Source organism: Mesoplodon densirostris, chromosome 9 (genome assembly GCF_025265405.1).
Source record: "Mesoplodon densirostris isolate mMesDen1 chromosome 9, mMesDen1 primary haplotype, whole genome shotgun sequence".
Classification (NCBI taxonomy): domain Eukaryota; kingdom Metazoa; phylum Chordata; class Mammalia; order Artiodactyla; family Ziphiidae; genus Mesoplodon; species Mesoplodon densirostris.
In genome coordinates, this window is record NC_082669.1 from 38603768 (window position 1) to 38622748 (window position 18981).

General features: G+C 42.5%; 1 protein-coding gene across 1 annotated transcript in view; it reads left to right on the forward strand.

Annotated features, from left to right (window-relative positions):
• The window catches only part of RAPGEF5 (Rap guanine nucleotide exchange factor 5), a 213411-nt gene that overhangs the window by 87796 nt on the left and 106634 nt on the right, over positions 1 to 18981 (forward strand). Inside the window, exon 8 of the mRNA XM_060108417.1 lies at positions 17265 to 17338. Within this exon, the coding sequence (XP_059964400.1) occupies positions 17265 to 17338 (74 nt within the window). The remainder of the gene's footprint in view (positions 1 to 17264; positions 17339 to 18981) is intronic.

Consider the following 18981-nt stretch of genomic DNA (forward strand, 5'->3'; position numbering starts at 1 on the left):
ATAAATAACCATTCAGTGACATACAATAAAAGAAAATAGCCCTTTGCCCTCCTTTCTCCTGAATAACCAGAGATCTGAGAGTTTCCAGCATAGGAAGTTGGACTCCTTTAACCCGGAGGGTTGCTTAGAATTTAGGAAATTACAAAGCAAGGCAAGATGATTTTGTTTTTCATCCTTCCACATGGTCATGTCCATTAAGAGAGTAAATGGAACTGATTTGCCAAGGAGGTGAATAATTATAATAACCACAGCAGAGTGTACTCGGGAATGCAGGGTTTAGAGGCCTCCGTTTTAAAAAAAAATGCACTGCAGGGGCACTTCAGTGGCGGTAGGTAATGTTTATGAGGCTCCATAGACAAAGGTATTTATCACCCTAAATGGGAGCTTGTTCGTATTTTCGGGAATCAGATACTGGGAAGGAGAACTGAGCACTGACGCTCCTGAGTCTCGTGTGGTCCAGGACAATGATTTTACGTCATTCAGATTCCTACCTGTTATTGCCTGTGTTTTATAAATACGGCCGACCCTTGGGAAATGGTTTTCTGAGGTTTGGAGCAGAAAGGTGGGTGGAAGGTGGGAGAGAGGAATGAAAGGGAGACTGAAGTTTTCTATTCGAGTGTAGAAAAAATGGCTGCTAGCACTGAAGCTCCTGGGAACATATTTTCTGTGAGGAAACTAGATGAGTATAATGAGTGTACCCTGCGCATAAATTCAATATTAGTTCTACACCCAAGGTCAAATGAAAGTTAATGACCATTTGCACACCAGAGATCTGAAACCCACGTTTTCTTTCTTTCTCATAATGACAAAAAGGAGAGCAATTTATATTTAAATTGCTTTAAATTTCAAAGCATAAACACAGAAGTCTCCCTGGTACACTTTTTTCACCAGTGAAACTTCCTGGCAGGGCTCGACTTTCATAAAAAATGTGGTCCCATCCTACGGCAGTTCCCCAGTGTGGACCGTTTTTTGTTTTGTGTGGAACAGCCCTGTTCCCACCCTGCTGGGTTAGTGACACCAAATCAGAGCCCAGCAATGCAATCAGGGCCACTTTCTTTAATGATTTAGGTTTTGGATTTGTTGAGCTAATTAGCTGACTGAGGCAACTAATGGGTGTCTTTAATACACTGTTGACGGGGTAGCTTCTCCAGAGCCTGCCAGCTCCTTTGTTCTTGGTCTTCTGGGGTTTGGGAGCTGCTTCCCAGAAGAACATGTGATACATGCCACCCTGCATCTGGAGGCCAGCCTGAGAGGCTAGTATGCTAATTATGAAGTGCCCCAAAAGGACGAGCATCCACTTAAAACCCTGTATCTGACTAATTCTGTGGGCTCAAATAAAGGTTTACATTGATGGGGGGCGGGGTGCATGGGTGAGGGCAGGGAGGGGGATTGACCTGTGATCCATCTTTACAATTTATAATGTTATGACTGCTTCTCTGTATACCCCTAAGGTACCAAATAAAAGCAGTCTGTAGGTGTTTTAAAATATTAAATATTAAAATAGTTAAGGAAATATTAAAAGAAAAAGATGATTGGATAATTAAATGGAAAGCTATGGCTAATGGCTAAAATAATCTCTTAGGAACTAAAATATTCCTTAAGAAGAGAAATCCTTGCTATATGCTGTTTTTATAAAGTTTATAGAGATATGAAATTCTGTGGTCTGGTGAACACAGTCTGCTACCAAATCTGGCAGGCCTGGGCATGTAGTCAGGAAATCTTTTGATTCTTACAGTGGCCAGTGTTCACTCTGGCAAGTCACTGGCTTCCCTCAGCCTCAGTTTCCATTTTTTATAAAAGGAAAGGTTGGGCTTGGTTGCTGGTAGGGGCCATGCTGGTCCTGCCGGTCAGGTCCTAAGTACTAAGTACTGGGCAGCTTTACTTCTCTTAAGCATACGTTGCTATCTATTTAGTAAGAATGTAAGAATAACAACTGCTGATAACTTAATTTCTTTTCCAAACATTTTTTTACTTTTAGACTTTTTCCTTAGTGAAGATCTACACAAGGCCCTCTTTCTACCCACCCCCCCCATTCAGGGAATATTCTCTGCTGTCATTTGTATTGACAAGTAAGAGCTATCAAGGGAAATCTTTGTCTTGGCCACATAACCCAGGTATTGTCCATCATTCGTCACATTAAAAGACTAATTGTATAAACAGCCATGAAAATGGAGCTGTTCTCAGTAATGACACGGGCACAGCGTGTACAAATATAAGTTAAATAACGTGTTATAGTATGTAACACAAAGCACGTAGTTTGATTCAGCTGAATCCTACCAGAAAAAGTGATGCCGTGACGACAAAAAGTGAAATTTACCTAACGTACTATTCTTTCCGTTTATGTGACCCATAAATACTTAACATTTGAGAATTTCTTACTAAGACATTGTCTTTGTAAGTGGCTAGATAATTGTGGTTCTAGCTACTTGCGATTTTCAGATAGTTAAAAAAATACTGCATTTTTAATACTGCAGTGATTGAAATCTGTTTTTGGAATGAGATTGGTGATAGAAATTTTGACCGTGGCGACAATGAAGGCTTATATTGTACAACTTCAGCTTCAGCATATACATTTTGACATGAGTCTTTTTGTTGGAGATGAGGAAACAGAGATGGATAGATATTTTAAAGAATAATCCTAGGTTTCCTTCTGACCAGTTGCATCAGGATTCCTCGTTAACTAAACGAAATTTTGTTTTCCTAAAGCAGGGTTCCTCAAATTTAATTTGCCTAGCAGTTACCTGCAGCACTTGTTAATACTGCTAATTCCTGCCCTGTCAGCATCCCTCCCCCACTCCAATTAAGTTTGGATGGAGACCCTGGTGTCTGAACTTTAACCACTCTTCACTCCTAGGTGATTTAGATGCCATGTTTTGACAAACACGTTCCGAAGTCTGTGTGATCTGCAGTCTCAGAGAGTGAGTTGGTGTTTTCTAAAGGGTGTTGGTCCCATGAACCCAGCATGGTGGAGGGAATCAAAATGTTACTTACGCTTTTGCTACTAACTCACTTATTGGACACCTGCCCAACTTTTTAGTCTTTCTTGACCTGAATGGAAATTTTGTCATGGGAATGGTAACAGAATTAAAAGCTCTCATGGCCTTGGCAGTAAAACCTTTGTAAATGAAGAGAATTATTACCAAGCTTTATTTGGTGGGCAGACTCGGGAATAAGCAAACATTCTCACTGAAGTTTCTATACGAAACTTACCAGGAAGACATCTGTGTGGGGGTGGGGTGTTCCACTAGTTAAAAGAAGAAGTGAATTTAACCTTGGCTTTAAATAAGGGCACCTGAACCAAAGCCACATCTCGTAAATTCTCCAAGTTGACAGAACTAAAGAGATTGTCTGGTTCTCCTTTTGCCAAAAAGGGGCTAACTTCTATGTATTAAAAATGCAAACATTTAATAGAAACAAAGCATTTGCTTTAAGACCTATTAAAATTAATGGAGGAAGTTTACACCTTACCATGTTACTGTTTTCTAGTAGAAAAATGACTGTGAGAAATTTGGGATTAATGTTATTTTTTTTTTCAGTAAACATTTGATCTTTTTATTTTAAGATGCATTCTAGGTATTCCATGTATAGGCATGTGGAGATAACAAGAAGGATGCTGTATAATTATAAGCTCTTTAGATTTTACAATATGTTTTCATTGGTGTTATTATGGAATTAGAACCTAAATCCAGAAATTAATAAGCTATTTAAGATTTTCTTCCTCAGTGATAGCTGTTATAGTGAGATTGTTATCTTTTTACCCTTAGGAACAGATGGAAGTTTTTAGAGATGTTGCCCATTATCTTCCATTCTAACTGCAATGGAGAGAAAGCATAACAGATAGAGTTGCCATCTTAGTTTCATATGTTCCTATTTTCTTCATTTTGATTTTTAGTTTTGTTTTCATGTGTTTAAAAGGCCCATTTCTATATCATAGTTCTGAAGGTAGAGCTAAGTAAAGGTTCTTTTCCTCTGTCTGAGGGGTACCTTATAGAGCAAACACAAATTTATCATATATTAGTAACAAAAACAAACTTCCACCTTCAGGTGGGGGGCATTAGGGGAGATTGGAGATTGTCTGTAGTCCGTGGCTGGAAACCCCTCTTGCTGACAATGGAGGTGGGTTGGTGAGCATTGTCCCAAGCAGCCTGTGGGCCCCGGGGAGTGTCTGTCTACCTTCTCTGGTCAGGGAAGGAGCAGATTCCATCATCTGGTCTCATGGCATTAGAGCAGCAGCACACCTAGGCTGTAGGCCTGGACACTGGGCACCTTGGACCCTTTGGTCCTCTCAGAGTCATCACTGAAACTAACTACAGGTGTGGAATTCAGGCTTATCATTTGTACCTAAATCCACGTTGTTGAAGCTGCTTCACTTTACTAGTAACATTAGGCCTAAATGAATCAAATAATTTCAGGGTTAGTCTTGTAACCAAATGGACAGTCTAGTAGTTTTATCAATTTTATATGAAAAGTCAAAATACATATACTTTTATTTGAGAGGAAATATGTCTGGCTTAGTGCCTTCATCATGGATGTGAAAAGTAGTTTGGGCTGATAACCAATGCTGTATCAAAACTTTTCTCTTTCCACATATATCCTGGTTTGATTTTCTTATCTGGTAATCTTATGCAATTATTTTATTTTATGAGCCATTGGAGCATTTACACTAATACTCAAAAATGGTAATGTAACATATTGTCAGAGTTATTCACTGCACTGTAATATAGGTGGGAAATGCTTTGTTCTTCATTTTCAACAACTATGCTATATGATTCTATCTACTGCCAGTGAGCAATATTTCAGCTGTTTCTGATTTGAACTTTTTTTGTGGTAAATGTTCTGTTCAGGATGTTGGTCCTGCCTGGACCTAGTTTAAATCTCCTCTCTTGGACCACTTGATTTCTGGCATGTGAGGTGGTTGGAGCCCCATGGTGCCCCTGGGCTCCTCTGGTCTCTGCAGAGGTGCCCATGCCAATGGCTGCTGCCTTGTGGGATTTGCAGCGGCAGTCAGGGGCCCGTCTTGGCTGGGTCAGTGTCTGGACCTTCCTGGCTCTTCGGCTCCATATTGCCTCTTGCTGGAACTGTAATCCCCTCTGCTTCCCTGCCACATGCTCCAACCAGCCCCTGGCCCTTTTTGAGGACAGGCTCCATCACAGGCCTCTGTTCCCCAGGCCATGGAGACACTTCTGAGTCCTTGCAGACTTCCCAGTCAGGGAAAGAAGAGCAACTCAGAAAAGTAATCTCTGCCCCTTTTTGCCCCTAGCCTTACGATGCCCACTGCTGATCCACTGTGTGTTTGCTGGCCACTGCGTGGGGCTGGGGTAGACTTCAAGGCAGTCTCCCCTATATGCCACAGCCCTGTCAGTGTGTAAACCAGCACCCGCGGTCAGTGTCCCTTCAACCATCTACTGACCTCGGCCTCAGAGCCCAAGCCCACCTGGGGGAATCAGGACTGCTCTGACCTTCTGTCTCTGCTACCTGTTTCCCCTGCCCCAACCCACGGTCCACTTGCAGCAACACGGGGACAGCCTTGAGCTTTTCTAGCCCATTACTTCCTGACTGTCCCCTTGAGGGGAACAAACCTGTGGCTTAGCCATCCCAGGAGAAAAGAGATCTGTCATGTGAGACTTCTAGAGTTGGTTCTTGATGTGTAAAGGAAGGTGATATTCTCTACAGATTTTGCCCTTTCAAGTCTGTTGTCTTGCTGCACAATTCTACCTTGGGTGTCGGAATACAAATGTTATTGGCTTCATTTTTTTTTGTATTCAAGTTTTTTATTTTTTAAATTTATTTTTTATTGACGTATAGTTGAATTACACTGTGGTGTTAATTACTGCTGTACAACAAAGTGACTCAGTTATACATATATACATATTCTTTTTCATATTCTTTTCCATTGTGGTTTATCACTTGAATATAGTTCCCTGTGCTCTACAGTAGGACCTTGCTGTTTATCCATATTGGCTTCATTTTTATGCTCCTTATCTTCCACTCTACCCCAGCTGTAGGTGGATCTGATTAGGAAAAAGTTTCCATCCAAGGATGAAAATTCAAAAGAAAGAAGCGCATTACATGTTTTATACCATAAGTAGTAGCTACCCTTGATTAAGCCCTTGACCTCCCTCCTTTCTTCCACACACCCACCCTGTGGGGTCACGGTTATTATCATCCTCTTTTGCAAGTAATGAGGTTCAAGGTTGGTGAGTTGATATCACTTGACAACGGTCGTATACTAGAAATAGCGTAGGAATGATGCTGTATTTTTTCCCAACTGTGTAACAAAAGGAAATTTCTTTAACTTTTAGCGGGATAGATTTCAATGAAGGTTAAGGAAAATTTTCAAATCTTCTTTCCTGGCCTCCTCTTGGCCTGTCTGCTCCCCCCCCCCCACCCATTGATTGATTGATTGATTGATCGATTGTACTGATTGGTGTCTTTGCTTGTATTTGCAAACACAAGGACTCTTAGGGGATTCTTGGTGGTTCCTCTGTATGTTTTAGAATTTCACTGTGATGTCAAGGGAAGCTTCAGCAGTAGAACTGCTGACCATTCAGGAACAACAACAACAAAAAGAAGGAACATCATGTGAGTAGCAGAAAGTTGTAATAAGCGTTACCTTTGAAATGTAGGTTTCTTGTCTACTGTAAAACCTTAGTTAACAAGAGTGTCCATGTAGATCTGACCTGTTGTGTTTTCTGGTTTACAGTCCCTGAGGCAGAATTTCTTAGCTGTAAAAAGGAAATTAAGGGCTTCCTTGGTGGTGCAGTGGTTGAGAGTCCGCCTGCCGATGCAGGGGACACGGGTTCGTGCCCCGGTCTGTGAAGATACCACATGCCGCAGAGCGGCTGGGCCCATGAGCCATGGCCGCTGGGCCTGTGCGTCCGGAGCCTGTGCTCCGCAACGGGAGAGGCCACAACAGTGAGAGGCCCGCGTGCAGGTTCAGTTCTGGCTTAGTCCCTTACTGTGAAATAGTGGCTTCCAGACGCTCATTTTCTTATTCTGTGAAATGGAGCAAAGGGCACCTGCCTCTGGGACTCTTGTGGGTGGGAGAGAGTTAGATGACCTAAAGCATGAAGCTTCTCACTGGCACGTAGTTAGGCTTAGAAATAATTTTCTTTTACTCCCTAAGATAAATCTTTTAAAATTTTAATTGCTCAGCAAAGCTGTACAGAGTAGTGGAGTATTCAAATGTTAGTAAAAAGTAATACATTTCTTCTACGCAGCAAACGTTTATCATCTGCTCTGTACAAATCCGTGGGTCGGGAGGCATGGCTAGAGTTGGAGGGGAGGGGTTGTGTAGGAGAGCTTAAAAATAAGTATGTCATTATGGCTCTAATTTTCAAAGAGACTGAAGTCCTAGTAGGAAATTCAAGTCAGTTCTTGCTTAGATTGTTTGTAATGAACGTCTCCTTTTCATTGTTTTCTTACTCCGGTTCAATGCATTTTCAAACAATCTAAGTCTTAATAGCATATTGGAGCAGATAAAGCGTCAGATCTGGGTACTTAACTGTCTCCTCCCCTGACTGCCTGTGTACTTCTGGGCCAGCTATTTAGCATCTCTCAGCCTCAGTTTTCTCATCTGTAAAATGAGGATCATCATAATAGCACTTGGAATCTGATTAAGGAGAAGGCCTACCATATATCTGCCCTGTACCATCACAGGGATAACAGACGTATTATCTCATTTAACTCAGATTTCTATATGAAATGAATAACTGTTAAAATGTAAATGGATTCTGCTTTGGCCACGGCTTGGTCATGTCTGCTGGAAATGTGTTCATGCTCCTTGCTGGGTCTGAGTATCACCGATGAGGACTCTGTCAGTGAACATAAACGCATTGCTGAAGGCGCACCAAGGCAGCCCAGCAACCGGTAGATGTACTAGCTTTCGGTTGGTAATTAGTGATCATTGTGAAACCAAGTCTTGCATGGGGTGTGGCCGGATTTGGGCAGCAGGATTTTATCCATGGACACAGTTTTCCTCTCTCCTTAATAAGTGTGTTGGCAAAATTATGTGTGGGAAAAATTAAGAGTGTCCAAAAAAATGACCAAATGAGACAGTTCAAAAGAAGTAAATTGCTAAATTCCAGGAAGCGGTATTCACCTTTTATTAAGAGAAACTAAGTTTCTCACTAGCCCTACTGAGTAGATATTTAACAAATGTTGGCATAAAGAAGTATTAAAGGGGCTTCCCAGGTGGCACAGTGGTTGAGAATCCGCCTGCCGGTGCAGGGGACACGGGTTCGAGCCCTGGTCCGGGAGGATCCCACATGCTGTGAAGCAACTAAGCCCGTGCACCACAACTACTGAACCTGTGCTCTGGGGCCCGCGAGCCACAACTCCTGAGCCTGTGGGCTGCAACTACTGAAGCCTGCGTGCCTAGAGCCCGTGCTCCGCAACAAGAGAAGCCACCTCAATGAGAAGCCCGTGCACCGCAACGAAGAGTAGCCCCCGCTCGCCGCAATTACAGAAAGCCTGCATGCAGCAACGAAGACCCAATGCAGCCCCCCCCCCCAAAAAAAAAGTATTATTAACCTGCCCACAGTGGCCACATACTTCAGCCTAGCCTTGCCACTACCTCTACCAGAGGGGTATGGAAAAGATTAAATGGGATAATCCACATTAAGAGCCTGTGTCCTGAATATAGGTAGAGCTCAAGAGCTGTGCATATGTAGCGTAATGATGGTGATGTTGCCTTTGCTCACATCGCCTCACTTGCTGCTAAATGACTTCCGAGTTCCTCAGCCTGACCTCCAAGGCCACCTAATTCTTCCAGCTTTGCTCTCTGCTCTTTCCCAACGCTGTCGTGTTCCCTGGTCCCATCCTGTGCTTTTCTCCACCTTACGTCTGTTTATGCCGATTCTCTAACATAGACTGCCTTTCCTCACCACCTCGTTCATGTGTCAGAATCTACCTTTTCCTTGAAGTCTCTTTCATAATCTTACCCTCTCCCTCAAACTGGGTGTGACATTTTATTCTGTTTGTATCTGTTTGTTTCTGAATTGGTCACCTTTGTTCATTTAAGTAGACCAATACTCAGCAGCACAGTTTCTAGAAGTTATTCTCTCCCCTTGAGGAATTCGTGATGTAGATTAGTAAAGACAGATATTTGCATAGCTAGTTATAAAATACTGAGATGAAAAAGCATAAGTGTATAGAAAAAGAGCTTTGTTAGGCCAGGAAGGAAGGACTCCCCATTTTGTCGAGGGCCAGGGGTACAGGTCGTGAGGACGCGGAAGGCTTCTCACTAGAGCGATGGGGTTTGAGCTGGAGAGCCCAGTGGACAAGAATTTCACCTGTTGAAGGTGGCAACAAGGGCATTCCAGGCTAGAAACAAAGAAATGTGGGGCGTGCCCTGGGAGAGTGTGAGACCCAAATGTCCAGCCTTCAAAGCCAGGTTGAGGCTTCAGCCTGAATGATGGCCAGTGTTTAATAGAGTAGGGATCCCAGGTGTCAAAGCTCTCAAACCTGCACAAACTTGGGCGAAGCCCTACTGCATCAGAGATACTGGGATCAGGCTGTGGAGTCTGATTTGCTGTTGAGCTCCCTGTGTGACTGTCGTGTTCTCCAAGTGGTGAGAGGCAGGAGTCTAAAGGGATTGGGGGGGGGGGGCGGGCGTGGCAGGATCAGACTGGCGATTTGGAAGTAGAACATCTGGGTGGAGAATGTATTGAGGGAGAGGCTGGCTGATAAGCTGTGGCGGTAGCCCCAGTGAGAGGTGGCGGGGTCATGAGCTATGACAGTGGCAGGGAGGGAGAGGGATAGAAACGTTTCAGAGGTACAAGTGACAGGATCTAGTGAGAGATGGATGTGAGGGAAGAGGGGAAGGAAGAATATGAAGACGCCTGGTGTCGATCTGAACTAAAGAACAGGCCCCGGAGGAGGAAGAGGCTTGTGGGATATAGTGAGGGTGATGCATGTGTGACTTCAGACCTTTGTGTCCTCACATCCTGCTAAATAGATGACTCTTTCTTGAGGGCAGAGGTGGTACCACTACACCTATCATAGCAGCTTGTACGGAGCAGACACGTGACGGTCTGTGAAATGAGCATCCTCAGTGTGTAACCAGAGATGCGGGCCTGGAATTCAGAGAAGAGGGCAGAGATGTAGACAGAGCTTTGGGAATAACCCGCATAACAGGGAAAGTTGAAACCATAGAAACAGATAAGATCACTGAGGAAAGAGGCAAAGAGAGAAAAGAGAGCCTGCAGAAAACTTGCATTTTCAGAGTTTCAACATGATAAGGACCCAGAAAAGAATTTTAAAACAACAGTCTCAAGTTCAGCTGACAGGCTGAACAGACTGGGACAAAGATATAGTGGTTATTGGTCAGCTTTCAAAGTGAAGTCAAATGGCAGTGGATGGGCCAGATTATAATAGGGAAGTGTGGTGGGATTGTAAATTGGTGCAGCCACTGTGGAAAACAGTATGGAGGATCCTCAAAAAATTAAAAATAGAACTACCATGTGATCTAGCAATTCCACTTCTGGGAATATATCCAGAGGAAATGAAAACACTAACTTGAAAAGATATCTATACCCCCATTTCATAGCAGCATTATTTACAATATCCAAGACATGGACACAGCCTAAGTGTCCATCAGTGGATGAATGGATATAGAAAAAACCAAACTCATGGGAAAAGACATCAGACTTATAGTTACCAGAGGCAGAGGGTTGGGGGAGGGGGAAACGGAGGAAGGTGGTCAAAAGACACAAACTTCCAATTCGAAGATAACTTAGTACTAGGGATGTAACGTACAACATGATGACTGTAGCTGACACTGCTGTATGTTACATAGGAAAGTTGTTAAGAGAGAAAATCCTAAGAGTTCTCATCAGAAGGAGAATTTTTTTTTTCCTTTTTCTTTTGTTTCTTTTCTTTTTACTGTATCTATAAGAGAAGATGGATGTTAGCTGAAATGATTATAGTAATCACTTCACAACATATGTAAACCAGACCATCATGCTGTACATGTTAAACTTATACAGTGGTGTATGTCAATTATTTTTCAATAAAACTGGAAGAAAAACAGACAAAACTTTAAACAATAAAAAAAATAGTAAAAATACTGTATGGGGCTTCCCTGGTGGCGCAGTGGTTGAGAGTCCGCCTGCCGATGCAGGGGATACGGGTTCGTGCCCCGGTCTGGGAGGATCCCATATGCCGCGGAGCGGCTGGGCCCGTGAGCCATGGCCGCTGGGCCTGCGCATCCGGAGCCTGTGCTCCGCAACGGGAGAGGCCACAACAGTGAGAGGCCCGCATACCGCAAAAAAAAAAAAAGAAAAAAAAAAAATACTGTATGGAATGACTCAGTGGTGACTACTGACCGCTATTGTTCAAATTTTCCTGCAAAAACATATATAGTGATGAGTTGAGGCTTGCAACTGCTTTTTCTCTTACTTTTTAAAGATTAGAAAAGACTGAGTGTTTGGAAGCATTTGTGATTGTATGTTGGTAACTAAAAATGAATGTACTCTATCAGTGTATCTTGCTGGCAGCTCATTTCCATGCCCTCTCACAGGGAATACACTCCTTGTTGAATGTGGATGGAGTCTTTTTGAGAGGCCTCCTAAAATAAACAAAATGACCTTTCTCCAGGAATGGCACCAGAAGATAGCTGGTTACTTGGATATTGAGGAACTAGATTCTGCCTCTTGTGGCCTGAAAATACCTCTGTGTTTTCTTAACATTTTTATGTTCACAACCCACAGGACACACAAAAGAGCTTGACCTGGCACATCGCTAATTCACATTTGTGAAAAATACTAGTTGCAATGCCTTTGACTTTTAATTTTTTTTCCTATTCTTTCTACTGTATTCTGTTCTATTTCATTAAAAAAGAAATGAAAAGAAATCCTGGTCAGGATCCCCATGAATGGATTTGCAGATATGTAGTTTGACCAGCCTGTTCTGCTCCATCCTTGACCGAGGGCGACTTGAACTGCCACAGATACATACGTTGTATGTGGGAGGACCAGGACAGGTTCCTTCACTTCATCTATAAGATGAGGATGATTTTACTTGCCCAACTATTCAGGTTGTGTGAACGTCAGATGAGACCCTTCATGAAACAGCTTTCCCTCTGTAAAAAATACCACATAGGTGAAAGAGGACATTATTGCCAAAACTTTAATTCTTGGCAAGTTACTCAATGAATAATTTTTCTCAACTCTATTTGCTGATTTCTCACATTGGAACTTGAAGTGCTAAATTTCTGTCTGCAGTAAGATTTTTGGTTGGTTTGTAAATTTAAAAAAAAAGTTTGGTTGATTCTTAAAGAATGCTGGCAACTCTAGTCACATAATGCATTACAGTCACTGTGTTTAATGACCTGCTGGTTTGGCTTCGACCTTTACACAATTGATCAGAAATTAAGTAAGCATCATTCTGAAAGAGTATCAGTCCCCTGTGCGTTTAAGTAATAGTTTTGACAGAGTTATTAGGAGCGTTTTCTTAGCAACCATCCCAGTAAGTGGTGGGGAGAGAGAACCTGTTGTCCCCGAGGCAGCAAGAGAGTGACATTCAGGCGAGCCCTGGCATCCTCGGAGGCTGTCACCAGTAACTCCTCTTGAATTGCTCTTGGCTAACTTACAAATAGACACAGTTAAACTAAGTACTTTTATGTGAATTAGTGCTAATTAATCCACATATATTCTTAGTTCTCTCGAGGGCTCTCGTGTACCATTCAAAGCATACGCTTCAGAGCTTGTGCTGTAACTTTTGTGGTGGTAAGTTATTTTCAAAGGTCTTTTCTGGCTTTTGGACTCTGTGTGTTGAGAGATAAGGGGATGGTTTGTGTTGGCAGAGTGCGGCTTCGAGCTGCCCTCGGTCCCAGAAGCAGTCATTCCTGTATCTGTGTTCCACTGGAGGGAACTGTCCCAGAATCAATATTTGCATAGGCAAGTTTCCCCCAACATATTCTTATTCTGATCAGATAAACGAACTCAGCTCACGAATCCAAGTAACTGCTTCCTCCTTGTTCTGCCACGAGCCGCACTATGAGAAGGCAGAAAGAGAAGCTGCCCCTGACATATTCCTAGACATTAATCTCACACTCAACGGTCAATAAGGCATTCCCTTTTAGGTGACTAACTGTGTGGTCCATGAGACTTCATGGGGGTGATTATAAAATCCTCTGAAGGCCATGATAAATAAGGTGTTTTCCCCAAGTGGTGTATGTGAAACCCTGGCTAAAATGCATTCTTGGAATCATATTTTTTCAGTATTTCCAATAAAATTATGTTACGTGTTATCAGAGACCACACTCTTTTCTTCATTATCAAGGTGCTGAGGTTAAGAGTCTACTAGAGCTTCGCGTGTCTCTTCATTACCCACATTGCAATCAGTTGCTGAGTGACCTTTGCCACGTGCCTTTAACTTACTTGTGTTTCTAATTCTTGCTCTGTTAACCAACATGCAACTCTGGGCAACACATTTTGAGGTCTTCAAATATGTGATAAGAAATGGAGCACTGTTGTTGAGGATAAGCTAGAAATACAGGACTGAATTTTTATTTTATCCCAAGTATGTTTTTCTGCTAATCTCTTCTTCCTTTGGTTCTATTTATATGTACTAAGAATTATGCCTAAATCTCAAAAAATAGTATGAACTCTCAATCATGAAATTGCTATTCACTGTCCTGCATATTGTATGATGCAGTATAATAAGGTGAGAAAAAGAAGTGCATAGACACCAGAACGTTGTTGTTTTAGAAACAAAAACATGAATGTAATAGGCAAAAATACTTCAAAATTTAATTTTCTTTATTTTCATCAAAACTGAAACTTCAAATAAAGCATAAATTAAGTGCCAAGGTACGGTGGATACTTCATGTGGGCCAAGTTGTCTCCTGTAGGTATATTACTGAATTGCCCTCCAAAAACATAATTCCCCATTACAGGATGAGGAAAGGCTTCTTAAATTAGTTGTTAGTTTGCTTATTTCTATAGCCCATTGCATTTTTAAGTGGAATTTCAGATGTTATTTTGTATTTTATTTTCCCCTTTTCATTTGTGCCTCTAGTTTTTCAAAGAAAACAGGAGTGTTTTTCTTTATTCTTAAAGTTCCTCCTAACTGGGCAACAGTAGTGTCAATGGAACATTTTGTTGAAAATAGAAGAAAAGCTTCTCCCCGATTCCACTCTTCCTGCCTTGCCTTTAAATGCTTAGCTGGTAGGAGTTATCCTAGTTATCTGTGGAGTTCAACAGAAGACTTTCCCTCCCCTCTTTTTTCATAAATGGTTATGAAAGACGTACCTCATATACGTAGGTGTAGTCAAGTTGTGCCATTTTGGTCACTTGGGGAGAAATTGTTCATCTCTGTTAATTTTTACAGAGCTCATGCTGCGTGCACAGCATTTTAGGTGGGTGCCATCATAAGCGCCATGCAGTGGGCATAAAAGGCATATAAAAGCAAAAGGTATGTGAAATAATATTTTTAAAAATACAGAGCAAAGAGCATAGTACTTAAGAGTACACAAAACAGTGCAAACTGAATTCAGAAGTACAGTGGGCGACCTCACTGTCAGTGAGGTTGCTATGTCTGAGGCCTGCTTTTTTTTTTTTGCGGTCCGCGGGCCTCTCACTGTTGTGGCCTCTCCCGTTGCGGAGCACAGGCTCCAGGATGCGCAGGCTCAGCGGCCGTGGCTCACAGGCCCAGCCGCTCCGCGGCATGTGGGATCTTCCCGGACGGGGGCACGAACCCGTGTCCCCTGCATCGGCAGGCGGACTCTCAACCACTGCGCCACCAGGGAAGCCCTGAGGCCTGCTTTTGATGGAGAAGGCAGGAAGAATAAGTGGTACAGTGGGTATGAGCAGTGCCTTATTCTACTTACGAAACACCCTGGATTACTTTTTCTTACTCATCTCCCTCCCCCACCTGCACCGTCCCCGGCCTCTCATATTCAGTTCATTGCCAAATGAACTCAAAAACGCAGTTCAAATCCCCCATGTTTCTTCAGCACATTGCCGCTTCCCTGGTCCGTGCCCTGGTTATCTCTAGGCCAGATGTTAAGCCACGGTCACCTAACTGGACTCCTTGCTTCCTTCTTGCTCCTCGTAAGTCTGGTCTCCACAAAGCAGGCAAAAAGTACTTTGAAAATAGACGCATCATGCAGTTCCCGATTTTAAAATTCCTTGGTGCGCCCCCGCGTGTTCTTAGACTAACATCTGAATTGACCCTGGTCCATGCTCTCTCCAGGCTTGTCTTGCATCACTCTTACCTGTCTCGGGCAGCTCCGTCTCAACCTCGGGTCTCAGCCCACATATCACTTCTTCAGAGAAGCACCGTGCATGGCCTGCTCTCTGCAATGACCTCCCCCAGTTGGTTTTCTGTCATTTCACCATTTATCATGATCTTTAATCCCATTTTATTTTTAAAGATTATTATTGTAATAATTATGATTGTTACCAGTTGGAACAGTAGTTGTTAGCTATCCCCCCAGCTAGTATGTGTACTTCATGAGGTCAGGAGCTTACCTATCTTGTTCACTGGAATAACCCCAGTGCCAGGCACCTAGTAGGTACTAAGTACATATTTGTTAAAATGGAAGAGCAGGCTATACAAGGAGAAAAATAATGAAATCATAGAGTTTGGATCAGAGCTGGTACAATACGTTCTGATGTTAAATGTCAGGGTGAAGTTGGAGATGAGGAAGAAGCTGGAGAATTCAAGGAAGGCCTTCTGTGATGAACAGTGTTCAGACTTGATGAGATAAGTGATACAGAGGCCAAAGCAGGGCACTTATTGTTATATTTTTTGAGACTGATTGTTTAGCAGTTGTGCTCAAGCCCGATTTTATTAGGGAGAGGTTGGAATCAGGGGCTTTGTGGTAGGAGGTTATTGCACCGGTGCAGAAAGGGTGACAAGGACTTGGATAGGGAGACGCTGGGGAAGTATGGGAGAAGAGGTGGATTCAAGACTCCATAGTTTGGAATTTTGTGGTAACAATGCTCTGTACAATCCAAATATAAAATATTGTGCTTCCTCTAGCAATCAATCACTCCTGGGTATATACCCAGAGAAAACTCTAACTCGAAAAGGTTCATGCACCCCAATGTTCATAGCAGCACTGTTTACAATAGCCAGGACATGGAAGCAACCTAAGTGTCCATCCACAGGTGAATGGATAAAGAAGATGTGGCACATATATACAATGGAATACTACTCAGTAATAAAGAAGAATGAAATAATGTCATTTACAGCAACATGGGTGGACCTAGAGATTATCACACTAAGTGAAGTAAGTCAGATAGAGAAAGACAAATATCATATGATATCACTTATATGTGGAGTCTAAAAAAAATGATACAAATGAACTTATTTACAAAACAGAAAGAGACTCACAGACATAGAAAACAAATTTATGGTTATCAAAGGGAAAAGGGGGGGTGCTGGATAAATTAGGAGTTTGGGATTAGCTGATACACACTACTATATATAAACTAGATAAATAACAAGGCCCTACTGTATAGTACAGGGAGCTATATTCAGTGTCTTGTAATAACCTATAATGGAAAATAATCTGAAAAATAATATATATATGTATAACTGAATCACTTTGCTGTACACTTGAAACTAACACAACATTGTAAATCAACTATACTTCAGTTTGAAAAAAATCATGCTTCCTTCATTATATAACAGTAAACTGTTAGCCAAAAAAATCACATAAAAAAAAATATGGGGCTTCCCTGGTGGCGCAGTGGTTGAGAGTCCGCCTGCCGATGCAGGGGACACGGGTTCGTGCCCCGGTCCGGGAGGATCCCACATGCCGCGGAGCGGCTGGGCCCGTGAGCCATGGCCGCTGAGCCTGTGCATCCGGAGCCTGTGCTCCGCAACGGGAGAGGCCACAACAGTGAGAGGCCCGCGTACCGCAAAAAAAAAAAAAAAAAGAAAGAAAAAAATGATGTTCTCACATGAACTGGATAGAAGCCTTCACCTGTACCCCAGCTCCCCCTTGGGTGAAGTACAAAACTGACATGATGATGTCTTGATGGGTTGAGGTGACGAGGAAAATTGAGATCGGATTGCTCCAATGCCAGTGATTTAACAAATGAGATAATGTACATGAAAAGTGCCCAGTGCTATTAGTTAGACTTTTCATCCAAATAATTAAAAAAGCAGTACTGATATTTACGTTTTGGGACTCTACCTAACATTATTTTTTCCTGCCAGATTGCCATCTGAAAAGAAAATGATGTGAAACAATTTTCTTATGATGCTACATTTGTTTAATATTGTTCTTTTTCTTTTTTTTATTTAAGCAATTGAACAAGATGAAGAAAACAGTGACAAACACGTAACTGTGACAGAGGCTGAAGGTGTTGCAGATCCTCAGGTGTGACAAGTTCTGTGACAGCCCCTCCTTACACCCTTCTTCTGTGGTGAGAGTGGTGAGATAGCACGAGTGTTTGCAGGTGATACAGGTCTCACCTTTTGTGTTCTGTACAATAGTCATATTATGGGAATGAAGCACTTATTTTTGATAAGAGATATTTCACAAGAAAAACCTAAATTGCTCTTCACGTTTATAGTTTGATTCATGGGGGAGGGACAGATCCGGAGACATCCTTCACTTCCCAGACAGCAAGCAAAGTAAGTGAAGAACCAGGAGATACCGCCGTAGGGTAGACTGTCCCCTGGAGATGGCAGAGGAGAATCAGCCGGCTGACAGCATGACAGCCGGGGCAGGGCCAGACAGATCAGTGCGATGCCTCACCTGGCAAAGTTTCTGTGCCCACCCCCAGCATTTACCTTGTGGTATGGACATGCTTTTAGTAGCAGCTGACCTCCAAATACTATGGCAGCATAAAAACTTTGGGCACCCTACTGCTATCAACTATTAACTTTATGTAAGTGTAGAGCATTTAGAGATTCTTTGTGGGGACAGCGGGGCGAGAAGCAGAACAGATGGCATGAGGACATCCTTTTGCAAGCCCTCAACAATTCAACTCCACTCCGCAGAGTTCCACCCCCTTGACACCCAGCTGTAGCCTTGTTTGACATGGCTAAATACCTAGCTACCATAAGCCAGTTTGTTAACCCTTTGGAGTTTTCGGTGACTCATCTCTGAACCTACCTGATAGGGGAGTTGTGAGGATTAAAAAGAGAAGTATGTTGAATAAATAAGCCATTGCATTTTATTATACATAAGAACGAGAAGAGTGGGTCCAGGGGAGTGTACTACTGAGAAATCGATCATGGTGTGTATAGAGCCATGGGTTGATTGATCTACCCAGGGAGAAGAATCGGAGCTACTCTACACTCAGGGGGAAAGGAGTGGAAAAACTCTGGAAACAGGCAAGCCCGTTTGAGCCCTTACTCCATGCAGGGCGTTGCTCGGTTCTACTAGCTAGACCTACAGAGGAAATGGTCTCTCAGGATTGTGGTGATGGTATGCTGGTATCACACGGGTCCAAACTCATCAAAATGGATACATTAAATGTGTGTGACTTTTTGTATATTAAGTATACCTCAGTAGGCCTGGAGAAAAAAAGATTCTTAGTTTGGTTGACGCCGCACACTTAACCTTTAAAGTTGTAAGTCTGTGGATTCTGGTCAGAATAATCACATTAGCTTTCTCAGCCAGGGTTGCAGAGGTTGTCGTGTTCTAGTAAGTTCATATAAGGACTTGTCTGGAATTGTTTTGCTGTGGTAATATTCAGAATGCTGCAATCCACAGGCTCATACTGAAATTATACTTCAGGCTTCCAAGCAAACCTGGGCAAGGATAGCTTTCTCAAAGGTTTCTTAAGGCATTAAGTTATTAGTAGGACAGTTTATTATTTAGTTTCTAAATTTAAACTGCTATTTTTAATTTATTTTGGACTTATTCTGTGGACAAAAGTCTGTTTTAATGCAATTTTATTCCCCTTTGTATCTCAAATAGATGCATAGACCTTGCTCTACGAGGTTTTGTGGTTTTTCTTCAGCAACGGTGACATCTCTGTGCATCTACAGAATGTACAGAGGAATGGAATC